The sequence below is a fragment of the Ptychodera flava genome, unplaced genomic scaffold (assembly GCF_041260155.1).
Source record: "Ptychodera flava strain L36383 unplaced genomic scaffold, AS_Pfla_20210202 Scaffold_29__1_contigs__length_4469600_pilon, whole genome shotgun sequence".
NCBI lineage: Eukaryota > Metazoa > Hemichordata > Enteropneusta > Ptychoderidae > Ptychodera > Ptychodera flava.
The window spans coordinates 2572239-2589717 of record NW_027248351.1 but is presented as its reverse complement, the minus strand read 5'-3'; the positions used below and the strand labels follow the sequence as shown (position 1 = coordinate 2589717).

At 37.2% G+C, this 17479-nt stretch overlaps 1 protein-coding gene across 1 annotated transcript; it reads left to right on the top strand.

Moving 5' to 3' along the window:
• Window positions 1-10158: 10158 nt before the first annotated feature.
• LOC139127228 (stomatin-like) lies at window positions 10159-13138 on the top strand. The gene is made up of 4 exons (XM_070693142.1): window positions 10159-10209; window positions 11848-11926; window positions 12580-12749; window positions 12921-13138. Exons 2-4 carry the CDS (start codon window positions 11885-11887, stop codon window positions 12937-12939), a joined length of 231 nt encoding a protein of 76 aa, XP_070549243.1. The 5' UTR covers window positions 10159-10209; window positions 11848-11884; the 3' UTR covers window positions 12940-13138.
• The last annotated feature ends 4341 nt before the right edge of the window (window positions 13139-17479 follow it).

The window sequence follows — 17479 nt, the reverse complement described above, 5'->3', positions numbered from 1 at the left end:
TAGCATGAGAACGAGGTACCGGTTTATGTAGATTATAAGTTAGCTGAGTTTTTAACCAGTCCTTCACCTCTTTCTTAGTGACGTGGAGTCCGCTGGCCCGTGCTGCGTCATATAATTTTTGTACACCTCCAAAACCAGTTTTCGGGTTGTAATATAATTCTCTAAGAGTGCCTTCGGGGGTGCCTTCGGCTTCAGCTTCCATAATTGCTATATTATACGAATAATTTTATGTCGTACGGAGGGCATCTATATAGTACACAAATCGGCGGCCACCGGACCCTCTATAAATCTCATACTATACGGATGCCGTAAACGAAATACTAGTTTACTGAATGGCCTACTTTTCAATTGCTTGATTAGGCCCACGGCTTCCCGTTCTGACACCTCCATTCCATATTCTTTTATAATAGTTTTGTTGTCTATCTTGTTCGGTGTGTAAAATAGTACTAACATCTGTATGTTTTCCCTGAATGGTTTACTAATACTAGTATATTGTTGAGTCAGAACCCAGACAGATAATCCGTCGTGCCTTGCGCTGAAACCAAGTTGGACTAAAACGTTACTGCGCTTCTTCATATCTTTGGACGAGGCGCAGTCGTCGAGGATTATTAAAGTGTTCGTGCCGGCCCATTCTTTATGCACGTAGGTTAATGTATCATCCACTGCATCGAGTCCGACTGGAAATATAAACACATTATCATCGGTGAAAATGAATCTTCTATTATACGCTTTATTATTCATGAATGTTGGGCAAATGAATATCACATATTCGAATTTCCTTAAGTACGGACCGGTGAGGAGGTCCAACATAAATTCTGTTTTGCCAGAATATGTCGGTCCAGTTATAATCATGTTGAATGGTGGGGTTACGTATATTGACATTTCCTCTGGATCTATATACTGTAAATTAATGAATCTCTTCTAGTTCTTTTAAGTTACTGGTTCGAGTTAGATGAAACCCAGTCACATCGACAGCATCTGAATGAACTATATAGTTAGTGACTTTATTCCAGTACCTACAATAGTAATGAATATTGCTAAAGATAACAAACCAATTTTACCATATTCGTGAATAGGGTCTACGCTGGTCACGGCTGCTGCCCGTTCCGGGGAGGGGAGGGGAGGGGTCCCCGAGTCGTGTCATTGTGAGGTGGTGGTGACTCTCCGGGCTCGTCCTGCCACTTCACAGGATCCGGACCCCCCCTTCCATCTCATGTACAGCACTTTCTCGAACTTCCGTGTTTATATCACCGTTCACCCCGAAGGACATAGATTCTGTTGCGTATTGCAATTCATTATTATAACCTGAGATTGCCGGGCCCGAAAGGATGACCATCTCAGACGGTAAGAGAAGTAAATTGGGTGAGACTGCCATATCAAGTTTGACACCAGTATTCATTATTGTGTCTTGATATCGCCGATAACTGATTACTTTGTCGGTATTACGAATTTCATCTTCGAGGAGAACGCCGAATTCTTTTCGGACTTGCTGTGCACTTCCAGTATCACCCACAATGGTACTACGAATATTCGCTTGTGCGCCAAGTATGCAATATACGTAGGCTTCAAGGCTTTCATTGAGGCGAGCGAGACCGGCCTTTGTTAGTCCGGAGTCTCCTGTCAGAGGGATGAAACTATTATATTGTCCCTCCGATCCATCATTTCGGAAGAAATAATAGTGTGGTCGGTCTTTGTCGGACAGTACTGTTTTTTCTTTCCAAAAATGGTATGTGTATAGAAAACCCTCCGTCGGCGGAGAGGAAAAAGTCACGACCGTTGTATATCGCTTTTGGCTGTCGAACGGGGCCACGGTTAGTGTAATATTCATATCCATAACCAAGACCTTTATTTTGACCTTTTCGATATCGAAAGTCGGACTTCGTTGGGCTTATATTTCCAAATTCTGTACAGAGAAGTTCATATTGGACGAGATTGTACGGATTGTCGCCCGCTTTGAAGGTGGGGGTATCGTCTGGAAGTGCAACGCCCATTTCGTGAAGGATACGACGTATTGTAAAATATACATGGAAACGGCAGAATGATCGTATTTGGGGCGGAAATTTCTTATCAAAGAGATGGGCGAATGATATACCACAACCAGTCGTGCTGCACCATACAGCGAAATTCAGTTGCTGGTCCCAGTATTTCATCTTTGGGCTGCCCAGCCAGACATTACTTTCTTTAGCTGATCGATGAGTGATTACGTTATCTTTGAACACATCCCGTGGATGAAAAGTAAATTTATCTGTCGGCGTTACATATATTTCTAAGTCCATGAGAATAGGTTTTATTCCCCCGTCCGGTTTGGAAGGAATATCAGAATGCTGTACTGTTGGTATGCTCGTCTTATTCAATTGAAAAGCAACTGGGAATAAGTCTGTACTCATTATTCGTGTTTCTATATACATATAGATTTAAATGGAGGAGAATTTTCCCGGAATCCCTGTCGGATCCCTATCGGTACGGTTCTGTTAGGGGTACTAACATTCCAGACTATGTTAATACTTTATTTCGGATTCAGGTTTAAACGAATTTTTTATTTTTTACTAAGATAGATAACATACTGCAAACAATGGAGAATTTAATAAAGTCATCGGCAGCGGCAAATATGGCAGCGCCCTACCGGAACGGTTCCGAAGGGGCTTCGGCACCTTCGGCGCCTTCGGACAATAATCAATCCATAATAGAGACAAAACGTGAAAAAATACTCTGTGTCATCGCAAGTGGTCAAAGCAAGTTATTTTTGGTAAGGAGATTACAGTTGCTGACGTAGAAAAATGGAAAGATGAAACGGTGGTTAAAGCCTTCAAAATGTACGAAGCGAAATACAGTTCTCTTATAAGTGATACCATCACTCAAAGTTTCATAGATCTAGGAGCCCGCGCAATAAGTCAGGTAGTTCCAATCGATGATCGAGATAACTATGCCACTGATCTTAAAAAGGATTTTATTCTAACAGTGAAATAAAACGATTATCAGGACGGATAGCTTACACATGTGGGCCCCTGATTGCTCTAATTTCCACCGGTTTAATTACGGGTAAACATTTAAATTTTAAAAAATCGGGTTTAATATAGTACCTGAAATAAATGGATTCAACTTCGACGACTCAGCAAACGGCTCCGCCAGGGACGACCTTACCAGGGACGATCCTAACACCAACACCGGCACCTCCGACACAGCGCAACATAGAGAAAATGACGTTACCGACGAAGCATCCAGGGAGAGTTGCTGCGGCAAGAATTAGCGGAATGGAACAGGCAAAACAGGGAGAAAAAACTAAAAGCAATGGAGAGGGAGGGGGGGGGAGGGGATCGATGCGGTAGCGACTGAAGCAGACCTACCGCCTACAATGAAAGAACAGTGTGATAATAATTCACGCTGGTATAATAAATGTTATCTTGTTTTAGGAATTGTGGGAGTTTCATTGACTGCATTAGGGCTATATTGGGGGCGTGCTCGACATTATTGTTCCGTCCGGAAAGATCCTCCACAGAAAGCGAAAAAAACAGAGCACGTAGCAGCTCCCTCCGGAACAGTTCCGACGGGAGGGGAGAGGGGGGTGTTCCCCAGCTCCTCTACATTGTATGAGATGGATTAACTCCCCATATTTTTTATTTTTATTTTTTATTTATATACTAGTCAGCAATCATGGATATTAAAACAGTTGTAAACACAATGTACGATGGTATTGTAATCGCAGGACTTGCGATGGGATATCTTATGATCTCCAGCAAATTTCTGAAAATAGAGGTTGGCGATCCAAGTCGACCAATTTAACTCGCTTGGCAAAATTAGGCGGTGCGACTGCTGCCGCGGTTGCGACCAAAGATCTCCTTGAACAGAAAAATATTATTCCTGCAGAACCTTATACTTCGTAATGGGCACCTTCGGAATAATAATAATATTCATCGAACACTTATACTTAGTAATATATACAACGTACAACAATGATCATTTGGATTGAAAGCAAAACAGGTGAACCTGTTACTGTTAAATTTACCCTTGTATTGACACGACACAGTTTACGAAGATAAGACTGCTAGAGTGCGGACTATATAATTCATGGCATAACATAACATCGACGAATAATGTAATAAAATATCAAGAAGGTGACCAACCGAAGAAGACTAAATCAATACGTCCAGGTAACTACAATATCGATACGTTAAACAAAGCAATCGGGTTGAAGCAAAAAATTAATTTTGAAAAACATCTGCCGACAAACCATGTTTATCTAACTTTGGCTAAAGATATTAAAGTCTATTTCAATGCCACAGGTAGCTTTGCCAACGTCGTTGGTTTTTCAGATAAACCTGAGGACAACCCAGTTATAAAAAGTACTATTAGTCCGAAGAAAGTGGATTTCTTAACAGTCACTAAATATATAGTTCATTCAGATGTAGTCGATGTTACTGGAAATTATGTTTCATTTGGTTCGGGTGCCTCCGGAGGATACATACAGGGGAAAGTATCGAACTGTTTACAAATACTTCCCATCCGGGATACGAGAGAAATAAGTGAAAAGGTTACTTACGATTTTAAAAACGGAGCAATTTCTATGCCATTGAGAAAAGGGGGAGATTACATGAATTCAATGCGTATCTGGATAACAGATCAGGATGGGAACATGATCGATTTCAATAACTGGCCAATTAGCTTTTGTATTGAATTATTGTAGTCGTTCCGAAGCGGGCCCCTACCGGTGTAACCCTATCGGAAGATAAACCATCCCACGACCAATCCTCCAGCAATATAGATCATCTCATATTTCTTTTGCTCAGGACTGGGTTGATAATAATCTGAGAATTGAACTGGACTTGACGTAGAGTTGCTTTGCACCGCTTCTGCTTCTTCCAGGATTTCTGCATCTGTATCTCTTAACTCAGCTGCAGCATGTGCGTCCTTTGCTTGATTTTCTCTTTCCCAGTCAGCCTGTAGTAATCTTTTTTCTGACCAGACGTTGCGATCATGTTCAAATTTTTCTAATGCTTTATCATGTCGGACCTTCTCTTCAATAAGAGCATCACCATTACCAGAAAGCTTTTGTCCGATAATATTTCCTCCTGTGAATGCCGTTGCATTTAATACAGCACCGAGAACTGTCATTCCTATAGCTGAAGCCATGATTGTGTATTGTATATTACAAGGTATTATTTATTTTTCACTGTATATAGGTTAATCATGTCTGATCCAAGTGGCTTCGGTCTAGGTACAATTCGTATGCAAAATCTTGAGCTTGAAGATCTGAGTGATGTTAAAGTTAACAATAATACTAAGATGGCTGCTAATCATAATAAGGATTACGTCCTTCATTATAAAGACCGCGAAAAATATTTCGTTTTAGCCAATGCCGCGGTGCAATCCCACGAGCATGCTGTAGAATTTTCCGAACTTAAAGACATTGATGAAACTGTAATTGACGCCACAAAGGCTTCGAATGATTCTACTCCTTTTGCTCTGACATGGGATTCGGCTAGTCAGAAATTCATGCCTTATAATGTGCCGCGTAACATCTTAGATATATTGGATAGTGAAATTGCAGGAGGTGTTGCTGAACCACCAGGAACTCCGAATGTGATTTATTTTGATAGCAATGTAAACAAATATAAATTGTTAGATTTTCGTAGTTGGCTTACTCCTACAAATCCATACATTGCACTTCTTGGTATACCAATTCATCTTAAAATTAGTCCTCTTAATACAATAATGAAGGCAGATAATACACTAAGAAGGTGGATAAACGAGGGGGAGAATTATTGCTCGTATACAGCTAGCGGAGTTCCAGTTAGATTATTTTGGGACACAACTTTAAAGAAACTGGGTCTTAAAAGTGACGGTGATGAGGCAGCTGTTCTCACTTTACAGACTGTAAATCAACAGATGACTGATAATATGAAAATACTTCAACATGGTACAGTTCTCATTAGATGTGTAAAGTTAGCTACTGGAGATGAATTTGACGATTTGGTTGGATATTATGCTATGAAAACAGATAACAGAACAACTTGTGATATTATCATAAGTATTGATAAAGATCGGGGAGGGGAAATGAGTATTGAATGTTTTGTTGGTGGGAATAGAATAGAGAACGACTTAGGAACTACATTTGTACGTAGAGATAAAAGAGTGAACACTTTAGATATCAGTACCATTCATCTGAAACGTCTCATATTATTTGAAGTAATGGTCTTCCGTCACATTTTAAGTTCAGAGGAAATTACTAAAATTTTATCTATCGGGTGAACAAGTTCGCACCGATAGGAACTCCGAGTTCAGACCTCAGTCATGCAGTAGGAAAAAATTCACATCAGCTAGACTCCGCGACTGACAACGGGGGTCCTTTATATAGGCTAGTTTGATGGTGATGACTCACACGGAATTTCCCGTACACCTTCGGAACGTGTATAAACATGCTCAGCAGGGAATTTCCCCGCTTAGTTCAGGACAATGCACTGCTGCGCTGCTGCGCCAGCTGTTGCGCGTGCGTGAGTTCGTATATAGGTCAGGGTCATACTTTAGTTACATGGATGGTTAATTTTTCCTTCGCTTCATGTAGATAAATGAATAAAATGGGGTGTAAAATTCTTACTTCATACCAGTTGTCCACGCTTTCTTTACTACTGAAATCAATTTCAATATCTCTTTGAATATTCATTTTGTATTCTACATGCAACTACCTTTCATTTGATATATCACTCGATAGTTCAAAGGTATGTTTAGAGAAGTTAACTATAAATTTATAATTATATCTGCATTTATGCAAATTGGTATGCGTGTGATTATGGACATAAAGGGATTATGGCCCCGTTCGGTAGCTCCAATTGTCAATTTTCTTGAAGTGGAGATAATAACCTTCAAATGATGTATGATGTGGCTGTGTGTTGTGGCTCTATGTGTTAAAATTTTTAAAAATATTGTTATTCAAAGGGGAAAATATTGTTTTCCATATAAACATGAACATATTTCAGTTAAAATACATTTCAATATCTCTTTGAATATCCATTTTGTATTTTACATGGAAAGACCTTTTATTGATATATCACTCGATAGTTTAAACATATCGTTAGAGAAGTAAACGGTAAATTTCAAATATTATATCACATTTATGCAAATTTGGTACCCTTGTTAATTATGCAAATTAGGAGGTTATGGCCCTACTTGCGCAGCTCCACATCGTCAATTTTCTTAAGGTAAAGATAATAAGCTTTCAAATGACGTATGGTGTTGCCGTATGTAAGGTGGGTACATTAAACTCCTAAAATAAGGCCCTTTTTGTGGATTCGCAGCTCGCCTAGAGTGCGGGCAACCTTTTTCAAACCTAAAAAAAGAATGCCAGCACACAAAGTTGCCAATTTGGCTCGAATTTTCTCAATCTTTCTTTCCAATTTTTGTGCATTGAAATTCAAATCAATCAACTTGTTTTGCAGATTGGGCGTTCAAAGCATATAATTAACCTCTTCTTAACATTCTTTCCAGGAGACATTCAGCTATGGAACTGCGGGCATCCTCTTATAATTTACCCTAAATTAGGATACGTGACTAAATAAATGCCGCCAGAGCGCAAAAAGTTGGAAATTTGTCAAATTTCCGGTTTTATCCTCTTAAAATCAATTTACTTGCTTTGGGAAATTATCTTTATTCAAGCATATAATTGGCTTTTTAACATACAGTAGCAGGTCAAATTTTGGATGAAAACTCCCCACACGTACAACAACTTTAATTCCATCAAAAAGTAAGAGTATTACATTTTTTTCTAGAAGAGATTGAGCTCCAGAAGGGTCGGACAGTGGCTAAATATTTTCCCTAAATTAATCGGGACCGAAAACAACAAAACATGTCATGCATCAAAGTCCTTCTTACTCCAGTGAACTTATAAGGTCGATGACCTTAAGTGACTCAATGTCAATCCAAACTGTAGACGATTGTTTGTTTTTATCACAGACAAAGAGAATCTTGTTTGTGTTTTCTTCTTTTGTTTTTGTGCCCTTTTTTCAATATGTGTTAAACGGTTGTGGAGAAAGTTTACTTTTATGCGTAGTGCTTTGATTACATACAACGACAGTCCACAGAGAAAGTCACACCTGACTTTAAGCTTCCGACATGAGCCATTTTGTGTCACTCGAGATAAAGTATGGAAGCTACGTGATAATGGTCGTTTTATACACCTTCGGATGTGTGAAGTGAGGTTGAGAAAAAAACAAACAAAACATTTAGCTACGGAACGATCAGGCATCGGCTTATAGTTTCCCCAAATAAGGATACGTGATGAAACTTGTTTTAGCACTTTCACTGCATTCCTATCGTAGTTTTCTATGGAAGTATGGCCTAAGGTTATAAATATTCATTTAAATGCATGAGCTATATCTTATCTATTATAGAAGTATTCAGGACAATTTTTGTCATTGAATATTGCAATATGACAGAGCATCATAAAAATGTCACAAAATTTCATGTGACCCAACTAAAAGGTAACGTGATCATGGTAGCCATATGGATTTTACCGAAAAAAAACCCAAAATGTCGAATTGTTTCTTAATATATTTCAATATGTAAATGTCTTTCTTATCAGCGTAACACTCTAAAAATACTACATACCTTTTATTAACTCGAATTCAGTAAGAGGAACACATGTTCTAAAACATATTCCACACAAATGAGGTTAATATGCATATTTCTTACAAGTGCATCTTCGAACAATAGATATCATCTGACATTCAAAGGAGAGCTTATATTATATTAGCTTATATACTGGTAGCAAGTCCGATGTGTAATTGTCATTGATAGATTGATGTCGTACAATATCAACAGGATACACCATCATCGTTGTGACGTCGGTCACCAGCCCTTTGTTGCACTCTTCTCACAGCATGATCAGCTGGCCTACCTTCCTGTCTTCCTTGCAATTTCTGTCTTTGCTCGACTGGTTCGGGAACACATTCAACTTCAGTATTAGAGTTGTCGTTAGTGGAATTTGACTTCCGCTATCTCTGTCGAGTTAAGTTTTGGGATCAGTATCAATTTCGCTAGTATCACCGTCCAGAAAAAAAAACATACTCAAGGGTTTCATCGACGTTAAACTGTGCCTGCGTCGCCACTTCTATTTTGGTGTTGTCAATGGATGGTATGATTGCCGCTGTTTGGGGACCAGTTCGGAAAGTACTCGTGCTTGTGAAACTAATGATTCTGAAAACTGACAAATGCATGAAAATGCTTGAGATGTGATGAGAGTCATATCAAGGAAGCAGTGACTGTATTGAATTCATTTTAAAACCTAGCAAATGTGTCTAGATGCCACTCTGCTGTATAATATTCCAGTGGTTGTAATTTTATTCATGTTCAAGACACTTTGGAGGTCATTTGTTCGAGTAGATGTCGTTATGAATTTCTCCCGGAGCAACATTAATTGTCTACCATATTGATGAACAAAGTTTATCTAATTCACATTTGTCTAGACAATTTTAATGGATGATATGTTACAAAATTCAAACTTTGTGGGCAGTTTAATTGCTGCTCGTGGATTGGACTTGTCAGTTTATTAGTTTGTTGTAATGCATTTTGAAAAACGCTTTGGTTTGCAATCTGTCAGTGATTCTGTATGCAAAAAAAAATAGAAGAAAAAAATGATGGCCCAGTGCAAGAAGGGGTATCCCTTTTGTTAAACCACGGGAGATAATACGGCCTTCTTGCACTGGCCCATTGAGATACCCATAGAGAAATATTTGTGAAACCATGTAGATGAAAATACTATACCATACCCCTCATGACAAACACATTTTATGTGGTGAATGTTTTGTGCAGTTGATGTCGTCATAGGAACACGATATTAGCATTATTCTATATCGTTCAAAGCAGAATCCATGAATGGTCTGGTCAATATGTGTTGACAAATGTTCACAATACAATAATTGGTTTTAGGTTGTGTTATGGAGTTGACTACCTAGTATCAGTGTTTCTGTTGTACCTCACAGATAGTTTATTTTGTTTTTTGCACCTGTTTTCTGGATTACAAGAAAATATTTTTTTCTACTAGTGGCATGGTTTTTGATTGTCAGAAATTGTTTTATATTAAGATTACTTTCACTGTTTACATCTGATTGTTAAACAAAGTCAATCACATTGCTTTGTCCTATGTTATTTTCATTTTCATTGGAGCATCTTGGATGAGGCCACCGATCCATGGGGCATCCTTGTTGAACGTGTTGAAATGTGAGTAAAAAATGTAAACACGACATTATCACAAAGCTAACCATTCCTTATCATGTCTAATTTGCCAACCGTCTTGACATTCTAGCATGGTCTTGATGAAGCGACAGATCCTTGGGGTATCCTTGTGGAACGTGTTGAAATGTGAGTAATCCTACAGGCGCATAAAGACAGGATCTCACAGTTCTTTATCATCTCTGTTTGTAATACTCACTCTTTTCTTTCTTATCTCTTCGAAACTTTTCTGTTCCAAATAATCTACATTTTGTTGAGTAAGTTTTGCTGTCAGAGAAATGTGCAAGTATGGAGAAATATGAGGGTTAGTCATAATAAAAGTAAAATTGTTTACGTAATCTGACTTTGATTTAGGTATTAATTAATGTACAGTTTATTCAAATAATCTATGCACTTTCTATCATATGATATAATTGAGTTAATCAAGACAGGAAATCCAATGATGCAGCAGTTAGCAGTATTATTCACCTTTGACCCGATGTTGAAAATCAATTAAAATACTCTGATCTCTTTCTTGTGAAATAATTTTGTAATCAAAGAACAATTTCATGGGTCCTGTTGTCATACACTTATGTATAGATACTGTGGTTTCATTGATTTTGTTCTAGTTACATGATAGCTCTTTTATTTTATAATATGTAGCTTTATGTCTTTTTTGCAATAAGTTATTAGCAAGATAGTATTGCTACATTTGTAATTTGACTAAACTTAAAATACAGAGATTACTGTTAAGTATTAACAGTATAACAGTTTAAGATAGTAATAGTAAATTTTATTGTAAGTTTTATGAAGTGGGTAGTTTTCATAATTTATGCATGTATAATTAAAGACTATGTTCTCATTGTAAAAAATAATACAAAGACAAAGGACACAATCATGGTTGAAAGAATTCAAATATTAATAAATAAACTCGTTGCCAAAGATTCCACTTTGGTTTAAAAGAAGCCTAGTGACATTATTTGGTTGTCAGACAGACATTGCCCGGTGTGATAATTTATTGTACTTTTGATTCAAATATTACAAATCATAAGTAAAATATACACCAATCCTATACTCTTCATAAATACCTCGTGTTACATTTCATTGTCACAAACAGTTCTTATTTGCTGTCAGCCAATACATTAATCATTTACTGGACAGTGTGTTTTCAGATAATGTTCACAAATAGAGAACGGTAAACCTTCTCACAGCTAGACTGGTTCAATCTTGTTTTCTTCAGAAGAGTAAGTAAGCAGGCAGTGTGAGAAAACTGAACAAGGATATTAACAAAGTTTGGAATTGCAAAGCAGTTTCCCGGTAATAGTTGAATGAAAACAAAATTTTACTTTCAATCAAAGATGATCAATGAGAAGCAAAATTTAAACAAATTCTGTTAAATACTTTCAGTTATATGTATAAATGTACCACTGAAAGTAGTTCATGTATATAAGTTTCTATGCTTCCCTAGCCGTTCTCAGATTTGAATAATCCATAATTCCCAGCCATTTTAATTGGAAAATAGAAAATGTGGGACCAAGTGGTTTTAAAGTGGTTTAGCAAGATGGAAACTGGTTGAAGGGAATGTTTCCTTACTCTGTTAAATGAAGAGGAAAGTCATGTCTTTTCGTTTGTGTTTAAACTTTGCAGTAAGGATGTACGTCTGCCAGTTCAATTGCAACGTGCCATGGCGGCTGAGGCTGAAGCTTCAAGAGAAGCCAGAGCTAAGGTAAGCCTGTCTGTTTATATCAGAAAACATACACAGTATGAAGAAAAGAGGTTGTTTGGCAGAAGAGGTGTTATACAAATGCTGAAAAGGTTATAATATGCACAGGATCTTTCAGTTCTTGCAACATAAATCCTTGCATAGGAAGCTGTCTATCTGGGTTTCATCCATTCTGAGATGTTTGAGTGATTTCTCAAGTTTAGCAAAGGACGGCAAGCAATATTGTTTAGTTTGTACATTTTGTAGTGTGGCAATTAGTACTGAATCTGTCTTTTTCACAGCCATGGTGTAAATAGTTGCATTAATTGCAAATCATGAGACACATTAGTGTCATTTCCACATTAAACCAGTCACATCTCAAACATATCTCAGTGAATTTCTATGAAATTTTGTAGTTCCGTACAACAAAAATGACAAAAACATAAGATCAAATGATTTCCCTGTAGACTAACATTACTGTTTTACCAAGTATAGCTACAGTTTCCATCAAAATTGTTCATTGGCATTAATCTGGCCTGCGTAGGTCTTATGCAATGCAGTTTTTCTGCATTTAATTTGTAATTATGTTTAACACCATATTTGATTGGCTTACAACATCAAAAACCATATTTGATCTGGCTTACAACTCTACAATCATCCAATCAATTTCATTCTAGGTTATTGCGGCTGAAGGAGAACAGAATGCATCACGTGCATTGAAGGAGGCTGCTGATGTGATCAACGAATCGCCATCTGCGTTACAATTGCGTTATTTGCAAACCCTGAACGCAATCTCTGCTGAGAAGAACTCCACCATTATATTCCCATTGCCCATTGAACTCTTGCAGTAAGTGGTCTCTCTCTCTCTCTCTCTCTCTCCCTCTCCCTCTCTAGCTCTCTCTTTCTCTTTCTTGTTGTATGAATTTTAAGTTTGCCTATTGCAGTGATGTCACTTAATTGATCACATGATTAAGAATGTAAGGTGTAATTATTTAAATTTGTCAATTATTGTTTTCAGGGGGATGATGAAGAAGTAATGGCTCTGTACAACACATCTATGGCTGCAGGGTCAAAGGTCGTTGGAGCAAAATGAGGTTAATCAGATGTAATTTCATTGTCCACACTCTTCTTTATTATCTCTCCTAGAGATGAATTAATGGTGAATTTTGATAACACTGTTAAATATCCTTAAAACATCAACCCCTGTATGACAAGATGCACTTTTTAGAACATTCAGTGAACAAACAACTATTTTATAATATCACAGAATTTTTAGGTCAGACATTGAGGCTTGTTATTAAGAAACTCGTAAAATTAGCATCTAGGTATTTGTCATAAACAATTTGTATCTTACGAAAAATTTAATATGAACAAAAGTGGACACAATGTATAGTGGTATGTTACAGAGTATTTTTAAATTTTCAAATGATGATATTCATAAACTATTTCTATCTTTCAACCTTTCACTCACGTGCTCCAATTAACTGGTACGAGTTTATTTAATTATAAAAGGGGTGATAAAAACAGAAATTACAAAGTTGTACCCTACCACCGCCATTTTCCAAGTATAGTTGCCCAGGTATCAACAGCAACAGGGCTGTACCAAACCATGACAGTGAAAGGTTGAAGGGTTGGTTGCAGCAAACACAACAATTAGTATATCAGGTTTGTTAAGTACAAATAGTAGCTGCATGAGTTTAAGAGAAATTAATATGACAAAGATGCAACTTTTTAAAACTGGCTTTCATATTTATAAATATCATTTCATGTGACAGTTTACTCAAAATGTTGAACCATCTGTCAAAAGTAAAATTACAATGGTATTCACTATATGCAAATATATGCAAATTGTGCATCACCTGATATGTTGAATTGTTACAATGTTATAGTTTCACTTTTCATTTGAATGAGATTGTTACAATGTCATCAACTTTGACATCATTTTGAAACAATGTAACACAATGTAACACATTACAAACCATTTTTATTGAGGCTTACTACATTTTCGCTTACTTTTGACAGGTTTTCATGGATGTTTACAAACTCTTTTAACTTGAGTTTTACAATATTTACTCTACTGATTATTTTTCCTGGACAAATATCTTCGTTTTTGACTTTTTGTTTATCTCAATAATGGATTACATCTGGGTTGTAGAAACAATTTAATTATTATAGACAGAAATTTGAAAAAAGTCAATATATTTAAAAACCTAAATTTTGTAGTGTGTGTGGTAGAGTAGTAATCTTTCAAAGTAAATTACAACTCTTTATACATTGTGTACGTTATTTTCTATCACCAGAAAACAATATACTATAGATGTTGAATAGTGTGAGTTTTGTCATTGAATGTATTCTATCAGAATAATTTGGCTGAATTACTCTCAAGGCTGTTTATTGTAAGATTTTCTACTTCAAAAAGACAACATGTACAATAGGTTACAAACTGACAGGTACACGTAAATTTACTCTGGCATATCCAGGCTTCTTTACAGCAGCTACACAGAAATAACCACACACATACCCACACATACACCCTGACACATGCATAGGAACTCCTGCTCATAGGTGGTCTTATAAGACAGCATATATTCCACTATAAGATCATTAGAATGTTACCCAATCCAAGATCCACATACACACACACACACACACACACACACACACACACACACTTACACACACCGTTCCAGACGTAGACACTCACTCAATCCTACAGTACAGCATATATATGCACAGAAATCATGGAGATACAACCGTAAATGAATCCACTATTTTGAAGAACTTATTGCTGATATTTTAGGCTGATACTCATTAGTATATTGTTCTGAATTGAACTAAGTCACGGATTTGTAATACAGATGTATAAATAATTTCTACTGTGTAAACTTCAAAAAACTGACAGAATAAAATCCATTAGAACCTGTTACGGCCAAAATTCTCTGTTCACTATTTGGAGTAAGAGATTACAGATTCCAATTGATATCAGCGTAGAGTGTGTTGACCCATAACACGTTTTCAAGACTGAGTTCATTGATACAATCAGTGTTTACCTTTCTATTACACAACGCGATGCATAGAAAGACACTACGTGGCCTAACAGCCTTTAGTGTGGGAAACGCCTCCTTGAAAGTTACAAGTCAAGGAGATTAGAGCACATTTTTCCTCGCCAGAATTGCTTGTAAAGACGTTTTTGCGGAACAGATTTCAGCCTGTTCAGTGCTACAGTTGTCTATGAGCCCACAAAATATCCGGTAAGCCTCTATCTTATTGTATATTGAGTTAGCAGCTGAATGAGTTTTCCAAGGAACTCTGTTGGCCTTGTGCATACAAGGGCGTCGCCCCTGCAAGGCAAATCTATACGGACAATGACCAAGAACAAAGAACACTCGTACGGACATTGATTGAGTTGATCCATGTTTGATCTAAGACTTATTAGTTTAGTTGCTTTAGTGATTGTACTTTCATGCAACTTTGATTTAGTTATAACTGTTGCAAAGCAGTTAAATTGTTCATGCTCTGTAAGTCATGGTCGTTTATGCAAATGAGATCTTGTAAACAAAGGTAAGCGTTCAGTCACCGTTAGAGGGCGCTTAATGAGGCAGGTCCTATGACTTGACCCACTGATTTGACCTTTGACCCCTGGGTCATTACAGAGTGTGAATTTTAGCTTAGTTCTTATTTTTTTTGTATTTTTCTGATTTATTTCAGTTAATCGTTCCAATACGTTTCATTACGTTATCTGGAAGACTTGCTTATATTCGAATAAACCCCGTGATGACTAGATCGGATATTTGCTTTGTCTTATTTATGGAGGAACGCATTACGGAATATCACTCATAGATGACAATTGCACAGTAGTCGCAGACAAATTATTTTGAGTCTTAAAGGATTTGTTTGTGCGCTACAGAACCTATATGTGTGTCATTATTGTTACAATCTTTCCTTGCCTTGCAGAAATAGGCCATTCCCAACCACTGGTTCTCACATAAGGTATGTTACATGACCATACTCCTTGACACTTTCAATTTTTCATTCTCAAATGTAATTTCTGTCAACTTATAAGTATTAATCTGATAAAAATGTATTTTAAACAGGCACTTCCACTTGGTAACATTTTAAAGCACATTTTTAATGCCAACGGTCGATATTTGACGTGGCGACTGCACGCGGATCGCGAGATATCGATAAAAACATGTCATTTTCTAAGCGTATTTTTCACATCCTGAAGTTTTACGATCATTTCTGATTTTCACCTGAAATCCCTCTAAGGTTGTTGTTGTGCTTATTGACGATATTCTAGGGAGTCCATAATAAGTTCGAACTATGCAATTTTACCTCCAACTGCGAAGACTTTATATACAGCATTATGCCTTCTCTTCAGGTAAGTTTTTTTTTAACTTCTTAGTCTTTAGCCGTTTTCTTTATTCTCAGTCAGTTCTATTATATTTTTAACCAAAACCACATAGCTATCAGTTTTTACGTGTAAAATATGAGCCGCCTTTGATGACTACATTTAGTCGTCTGCCACACAGTTACGCTTGGTTACACGGCCGCCGCGTGGTATGCGTGCATACAAGGCGAATATGTGCTAGTTACCTATGCGAATTCTTGTGGAATCAGCAAACTTTGTTTTTCGTTTTTTCTCCGAGTCAGTTATACTCGGCTTCCCCCCATGGGGCATGACCGATCACCGACGCGAGTGGTACTCTGGCATACAGCAGCGTTATCGTAGACCTGTACTCCATAGCTTAGTTGCCAATGGCCCCAGTGCCGAACGTTCGATGTTCGGAAGCTGAATTAAGGTGAGCCACCGGAATTTAAACTTTTACTTTTTTGAGGACATGTTTTTATCGATATCTCGCGACCCGCACGCATTCGCCACGTCAAATATCTACCTTTGGCATTAAAAAAATGTGTTTAAAAATGTTACCAAGTGGGAGTGCAACTTCAAGGCTTATTCATGTCTTTCTGTTCATAATGCATACTTATAAATCCGCAATATGTTGAGTAAAAATGTGAATTGGCTTAACTAGCCATAGTTTGACCATAGTCTTTGGTACTAATGTGCGTACGTACGTACGTACGCGTACGTACATACGTACCTACGTACGTACATACGTACCTATGACGTACGTATGTATGTATTAAAATCAAAAACTCGCGAGCCGCTGCACTTTTCAGCTTGGTATTTGGTGTTTTAATGCATACTGAGCTACAGATGGGAGTTTGATCAAATGAAGTTTGCATTGCCAAAATTATGCAAATGAGCTTAAACTTTGAAAATGGTCAAGTATTAATAACTCAAGAACCGCTGCTTTGATTGCTTTAGAAATGTGTGCCAGTTCCTTAGGTGAACCTATAAGTTTTATGAAATCGTTAATTTATCTTGAATTTTGTATTTTTGCTAAGTATTTTGCTTGTTTTTCTCATTTTAAGTAAAAATTATTCTTTTTTGAAACCGCCAGCCCTGTTGCTTTCAAATTTGGGTTGGTTGTTTCCAAGGATGTTACCCTTCTGATGTGTTGACATTACGACAAAATTAGAAAAAGTACTTTTTTGGCAATTTGTTGTTTTCTG